The 7,573-nt window shown below is 35.6% G+C and overlaps 2 protein-coding genes across 2 annotated transcripts; both read left to right on the top strand.

Moving 5' to 3' along the window:
- Positions 1 to 362: 362 nt before the first annotated feature.
- Positions 363 to 1,479, top strand: LOC118743663 (23 kDa integral membrane protein-like; the record flags this gene model as incomplete). The annotated part of the gene is given in 4 exon segments (XM_036476427.1): positions 363 to 554; positions 650 to 811; positions 877 to 1,080; positions 1,163 to 1,479. Coding segments are annotated over 4 exon segments (630 nt in total), but the record flags the coding sequence as incomplete, so codon positions are not given.
- Positions 1,480 to 4,165: 2,686 nt separating this feature from the next.
- LOC118743661 (putative ATP synthase subunit f, mitochondrial) lies at positions 4,166 to 5,010 on the top strand. Its single transcript, XM_036476426.1, has 3 exons — positions 4,166 to 4,258; positions 4,315 to 4,401; positions 4,562 to 5,010. The coding sequence occupies exons 2-3, from the start codon at positions 4,323 to 4,325 to the stop codon at positions 4,804 to 4,806; spliced, it is 324 nt and encodes a 107-aa protein (XP_036332319.1). The 5' UTR covers positions 4,166 to 4,258; positions 4,315 to 4,322; the 3' UTR covers positions 4,807 to 5,010.
- Positions 5,011 to 7,573: the final 2,563 nt, after the last annotated feature.

The following is a 7,573-nucleotide window of genomic DNA, read 5'->3' as shown; positions in this document are numbered from 1 at the left end:
TGACATTGGCTACGGGGGAATTGCTTTTGTGGTATTTATGTGGCGAAATGAAATAAGTAGGTTTGACAAGACGCTTGTGCTTTGACAAGTATGGGCCGTTTTTACGAGTTAACTCTCATTCGGCAGTTAACTATAGGTTTTCAGTACAAAAATTTAAAGTTAACTGCCGAACTGTGAACGTGAAAACGGCACTATGAAGTGAATAAAATTTTACTAGTTCATGAGGCTATTTCGCACAGTGCTGCAATCTCTCAAATTTATTTCGTTATTACGAGTATATTTTCGCTCATTGATACGTAATAAAAAAAGCATTTATACTTTTCATTGATAAATTTTCACTCTCGTTCTTCTATTTTCAACAGGTATGTGGCATCTTGCTTATTGTCTTCGGTTCCATAGTAGTGTCGCATATACAGCAAGTGGGAAGCTTGGCGCAAACATTTGAGGCCAATAGCATTCCAATTGCCATACTTGTGCTGGGATGTGTGATTTTTATTATCTCATTCTTGGGATGTTGTGGAGCAATACGCGAGGAAACATGTTGCACATTGACGGTAAATTTGAACTAACGAATAACCATAATTTAAACTATGAAAGATATATAAATTTGTACTCACATCGCTATGGATTTATAAAAATCTCTTTTCAGTACTCAGTCTTTATGCTAGTACTCTTGCTGGCTCAGGTCGCTTTAATTGTGCTTGTGTGGACGCAGCATACCAAGTTCCTCAATTATATGAATCAAATTGTGGCTACGATATGGAAACAACACACAACAGATCCGAAAGTAATGGACGCCTTGCAATTGACGGTAAGTTTTTTACACTCTATCCACTATGAGAATTATACTTCAATTTGTTCATCCGTCCTGTTTAGTTCGATTGCTGTGGCCAAAATGGTTCAACCGATTATACCTTCAATCTGGAGTCGATTCCAAATTCATGCTGCGGTGCAAATGCCATTTCTTGTAACATGGTGGAAGCAATGAAAAAACCGGGCTGTGCGCAAGCATTCACTTCCTTCTGGGATAAAAGCTTAAATATAGTGCGTTATGCTGGACTTGGTGTTGCTGCTGTTGAGGTAGGTCTTTAGCAGAAACTTTTTTTAAATTTATAAATTGTTTAACTTCTGGAAATTACACGTTTTCTTTTAATTTCTTTAGTTGGTTGCATTCATTTTCGCATGCTGCCTAGCGAATCAAGTGCGCAATGAACGTAGAAGGGCGAACTATTAAAATTCAAAATGGTTGACAATCAAAGTCTTCAATTCGCAATACGAAATGCAGTCTGCTGTTTGCTACTCATAACAATATCACAATTCAAAGTTTAAGAATCGAATGATTTTCTTCCATGTAGTATGTTTCTTCTTGCAAAACTAGTTTTATTTATTATCACTTGTAAAATTTCGATATCTAACACAACGACCAAATAAAAATCAAGAATTTCCTCGGAAGCGGATGTTGTACCAGACTCTAGTGAACACCATGATCAAGGAAATTCGCCTTGACCATGATTAACATGATTGCTTGGCAGCACTTTTGTTCTTGCTTTCAGCAATTTTCGGCATTCTTGATATTGCTTGCAAGTGTTGCCAGTTTACACTTTTTGAGGCTATATCTAGCTTTCTTCTTTGTCGTTTAGTTTCGAAATTTAGGATTTAGCTTCGTGGCTTTTTTCTAGTTTTTTCTTTTTTTCAAACTAGCATTTTTTTTAAGACAATCCTCCACAATATTTGTAATAGCACTAAATTATTGTTCCGGTGCAGTTTTACTTGACGAAATGTTAGGCGAATATCACCCGGCGGCATCGCTTAGTCCGCCGAAATTTACTCAGCGGACTCGTTCTGTCTATATTTTAATAGTTTTTTCAGGGGCTCTCAAGTGTCCCTATAAAACCAGGAAACGCATGTTATTTCTTAGAATTCCGCACCCCACGGGAATGACGTCAAGCACTACATCGTGAGGAAGAAAGATAGTTAGTTTCCGCTGTTATGCCGCAGCCATTCGGGGGTCCTTAGACCCTTCATCGACTCTGTTATTGTGTCACATGCTGCCCACTATTTTTCGCTGTTTTGTAGCATAGCGTCCACGACTGATTCAAGCGTGAAAATCTCTTTGCATCTGGTACTGTCAAATCGCATACACTCAAAAAAGACGTATTCTATTATATCTCCTCCACAGTATTCGCATATGGGTTCCGATTCGTGTTTGAATCGGTAAAGGTATACGTTGAAGCACTAGTGTCGAGTTAAAAATTTTGTCAAATAGAAATCGACTTCGCCGTTTAGTCTGCTTCATTTCCGTATATGGTTTGCTCTTCACTATGCGCGCTCCAATTGAAACATTCACGATTGTAATCGTATTGTTATGTATGAAGATATTTGGCGGTACAAATGTAACACTACTTTGTCATAATGACTATGGGTTTTCAGACCCTAAAAAAGAGTTAGTAAAATGTTTAAAAGGCTGGCCTTTTTTCAACCTTTTTTTGGGCCACTTAGCTTGTTTTAGCATTTGTAATTGACTTATCTAGCTTTTACATTTGAAAATCCCGGGAACACTGTTTCTTGCCTCGTACATATTTAGTCTGTTCCAATAGCAGTCCGGTTTACAGCATTTAAATCGCACAATCGTCTTGAAACTGCATTTTTGAATGCAAGTGCCTATATGAAGTTATATTTCGTTGGGTACAATGAAAAAACTACGAATAAAATTTTTTCCGAACGCCTTCAAAACCTTAAAGCAGTAAACCCGATATCATTATAAATTAACGATTTCTCATTATAAATTTACGTTTTCTCATTATAAATTTACATTTTCTCATTATAAATTTACTTTTTCTCGTTACAATTTACGTTTTCTCATTATTAATTTACGTATTCTCAATATAATTTATGTTTTCTCAATACAAATTTCTCTTTTCTTAATACAATTTACGTTTTCTCAATATAAATTTTTGTTTTCTCATTATAACTTATGTTTTCTCATTACTGGGATGAAAAGGTGTAGTTTCAATCTAAAAAAAAATTATGTACACATCATCAATTTTGCATACATATCTAAAAATTCTAATAATAGTGAAAATTACAAAGATCGGATCACTATAACCTATAGCAGTATAGAGATATGATAGATGATAGGTTAGACTGTAAATAGGCATCTATTATCAAAAGCGTTTTTGCCAAGGTGTATTAAACAAGGTGGTGTTGGGGCGACAGCTGAGTTTTTCGCCGTGGAGGCCATTACGTCAAAATGATGTGTTTGTTGTAACTCATACCAATGACAGTATGGACATCAGCGTATAATTTGTTAGTGTAATTTTTTTTACTTATATACGGCCAACACCACCTTGTTAAATACGCCTTGGTTTTTGCATTCTACAACTTTCACTGGCGAAAGTTGGCTGCCGACTAATTTCATTGAAAGCGATTTGTTGAAAGGCCATAACTTATACCTTGGTTATAACGCACGGAGCGAATCGTAACAAATCGCGGCGAATTCCGTTTTACGTTACGTTCAAGTCAAGGCGAATTAATACAAGGTGATAGCAGGAGTACAAAAACAAAAATTTACATGTATTTTGTTTTTGCTTTGGCGGCATAAACTGTCAAAATCTGTAAGAGTGTGTGTAGAAATTCAAACAAAATTTTTCATTTTGATATCAGAAGCCGTGCGGCGAAACACATACACAAAATCAGCTGAGCTAGTAACACCACCTTATATAAATTCGCCTTGGTTCAAGCGCATTATAATCGTTCGAATTCATTGCCCATACAATAGATAATTAAGTGACAGTTCACTCCGTTCCGTTACTTCCATTATAATCCAGGCATTAAAATTGAACAATGAAAACAGTTTTTACTTTATAGCTTTTTCCATAATTAATTTACATGAGTGCCCCTGTTTCAATCACATTTAATGATTGACGTTTCAGCTTGTGCTGGAATGATTGTAGTTGTTTCGAGTTGATGTAAAGTATCCGGCTGAACTGAGTACCGAAGTTCCTACAAATTACAAAATTAATATCGGAAACAAGCCGAAAACAATACACTTTTAAGAAAGATCACAAAAACCCGTTAATTTTAATAAAGCTTTGAATCTGCTTTAGAACCAGGGCCGAACAGGATTTTATTTGAAAAAATACATGTAATGGTGGATCAGTGCATATTCCGTATAAGTAACGGTTATTCATTACCTTTTTCGCTCTACATGCATCTCTAGTTGTCAAAAACTGTCGTATTTGCAATCGGTAGAAGAGAAGTAAGTTTTCGCCCAGCCACTTTGGGATTTTTAATTTATTTTCCATAATTTTTTAGGAATCAAAATGGCATTTGGCGATTATCCAGCGGAATATAACCCAAAGGTTCATGGACCATACGATCCAGCACGTTACTATGGCAAAGGTTTGTAAAAAAAATATAGGCAATGCCGACAACCATCCCAAATTATGTAATGACGTTGGCCATATGAATTTAATATTCATACGTGCTCATGTTTCAATAATTTATCATGATACGTGCCATGGATGCGTGCTATCTATTAATAAAGAATATTTATTTACAGCTGATGTACCATTCGGCCAGGTTAAGGTTGGTGAAATTGGCGCATGGTTGAGCCGTCGCAGCAAGTCACCCCAAGCTATCGCAGGTGCTTTCAGCCGTGCCTGGTGGCGCTGGCAGCACAAGTATGTGCAGCCAAAGCGTGCTGGTGTTGCACCATTTTTCCAAATTACTTTGGCTGCCATGACTTTCTTCTACGCTATCAACTACGGCAAGATGCGCCACCACAGAAACTACAAATACCATTAAACTATTTAAGTCATTGGTTCATTCTCGGTCGCCGGAGACCCTATATTTAGTAGTCACTCGTTGCTTGGATCGAGGGTCAAGCAATGGAATAATAAATAAATGAAATATGTTATTTGTGTTAAGCATTTTACTATACTAGTGATCATACTGAAATTTCGAAATGAAAGGAAAATAAACCACGAAATTATCCAATGCATGAATTTATCAGCCGCATTTCATAAATCTGGGTTTCAAGTTGCATCTGTATGAAACTTCAGCATCTTTTATTTCTAAACTATAATTGATGGAAAAGCGCCATTCCCCCCACAAAGTTAAAATTGGGCATTTGAACGTGGTTGCGCATATTGAACATTTCCATCAGTTGTATCAGTTTAAGAATAAAAGATGCTTATCTTTATTGCAACTTGGAACTTAGCAATAGTTTCGAACCAGTACGAGTCCGGACTAGATTCAGATCAGATTTTACTGGAAATCGATCCCGTACTCGGTTCTCTGACTATTGAGAGGACAAAAAAGAGTAAATACGGTTATCTCTGTTAGAAGTTACCAGTTTTAGTCCGAGAATTTTTTGCTGGTAAAATCTGGTAAACGTCAGAAAATGGGATCATGGCCGTCGAAATGAGAGAATGAATTTACCTTGTAATATTTTTATCATGGAAATTTCTGTACGAGTTCGTGTCAACCACTTCATGTATTTTTTTTTTTTAAGATCCGTAAAAAAATCGTTACAGAAATGAGGTGCTCCTAAAGATTTCGTTAAGATTTCAGAAACTTTGGTTTGAAGGGTATATATACTAACTAAAAAACAACTGTTATACCTGGTTTTGTATTAATTTCGTTGAATCTTTGTTAATATTGGATATTCATAAATAGCATTTTCGAATTTTAAGATGGGATAAACAGGGTGTTTTTCAGAGGAGAATGGGATTTTCGGTCCTTGGAGCTGGCAACACTGGTTGCGCATTGCGCGTCCTCTCAAAAGGTTCTTTCCCGTACGCAACGCGGAAACCGCGCGTGCCCAAAACATCCCAGAAATCATTCCCATACTCAACAAAATGGGTAATAGAGAGCCGAAATTGGAATGTATTGGATCGTAAGTGTCTTTTTCTTCCTGTCCGAAACAGTCCGGACTTTTTCTCCGGGTAGAAATGGATAAAGTGTCAAGGTGCATATCAGCTGTTTTGTGTGTGGGCTTTTTATAACTTGATATAAGCATTTGTGAGATAGCTTCGAAAACGTATTTTTGCCGGATTTAATCGCTTAAAAAATTTGAAAATGAACTATTTTACATTCAAGTTCATAATTATAAATATCTTAACAGGAAACAGCTCAATTTTTGCTTCCATATTAAAATATTAATGATGTTGCCGCCACGAGTTTTCGTGCAAATGAAAATGTAGCTGTAAAACTGCCAAATTGCCGGCAATAGATGGCAAGATATAAGCTCAGATATATATTTCTCTTGAAGGGCAATGAGCGGTCTCCATGGGCTATTTATATTCTAACATATGTATCGAACAGCAAAATAAACCTTCCTTTACATTTTTAAGTATTCTTTAATTTTATCATGAAATTGGCCCTTAGTATGGAATTTGGACCATTGTAAAGATACAAATATGATTTAAAAAGGGCAAGGGTTTTTGAAACTTAGTTGTTATGTTTTTGTTTTAAAGGATTGAATTTGCTTATATATTTAAAATAATAACCTATTACTACGTAAATAAAAATAATTGGAAATACCTAATTCACTGTTTATTCGGTGGTGAAAAATTCTTTTTTGATATTGCCTGATTATAAAAAGGCAATAATATCACCATCGAAAAAGAAAATAAAGTAAAAAATGGCAACGTATTGATTATAAAAAAAAGAAAAAGAAAATTAACCTAAGAATGGCAGCGTCTGGCGCTTATTTGCAAATAGTACCACTAATTAATACTTATTTCCATGATTTAGTTATTTGCAAATAAAAAATTAACTTAAAGGCAAAGTTTACTATTTTGCAAATTGTTAATTGCAAATAATGCGTGCGTATAAAGGTACTATATTTGTATCTTTTAGTTTTCAGTTTGTAGTACAATTTTTTCGGGCTTTTGCTATGCAAATCGGTATCGTGAGTGCGAACCCTAATCTTAGGTATCGAAATTCCAGATACCAAGTACTACCATGAACGAAAGATTTTTGGTTCATGAAGTACTACCATCGGTAACAAGTAACCACTTCATAACATCGACTTCCTATAAGAATGGGTTGAAAAGTATCGATACTACTGAGTATCGAACAAAACAAAATTAAGCTTTTTACCAGAATTAACCCTGGCATTCAGTAAGCGGTCTCTAGTCACTAATAGTGACTTTTGGTGGTGAACTTGGATTTTGAGACTATTTAGTATTCAGTACGCGGTTTCACATAATATCATACAAATCCATTGAAAAAAAAAATTCACATTAAAAAATAAAGATTATTAAAAAAAATAAAACTAATAAAAAATACTAAATAAAAAAAAAACAAAAAATCCTCTACGCCTGAGGAGTACTCGAACCCGGACCCTCTCGACCGGCAGCCTAATGCTTTGGCCACTCGGCCATTGCGACTCAGTGGACTATCTGTGTTTGTTTTCACCACACATTTTTGGTGAACTTTTTGTGACTCTCTCCTACTGAATAGCCAAATCATCTCAAGGCACAAAAATAGTCACTAACTGCTAATCTCAAATTTAGTGACTTCAGATGAGACTGAATTACTGAATCCCAGGGTAAATCAGAGAACT

The sequence above is a fragment of the Rhagoletis pomonella genome, unplaced genomic scaffold, assembly GCF_013731165.1.
Source record: "Rhagoletis pomonella isolate Grant_MI unplaced genomic scaffold, Rhpom_1.0 Rhpom_scaffold_00007, whole genome shotgun sequence".
NCBI classification, from domain to species: domain Eukaryota; kingdom Metazoa; phylum Arthropoda; class Insecta; order Diptera; family Tephritidae; genus Rhagoletis; species Rhagoletis pomonella.
This window is presented reverse-complemented; position numbering and strand designations above follow the sequence as displayed.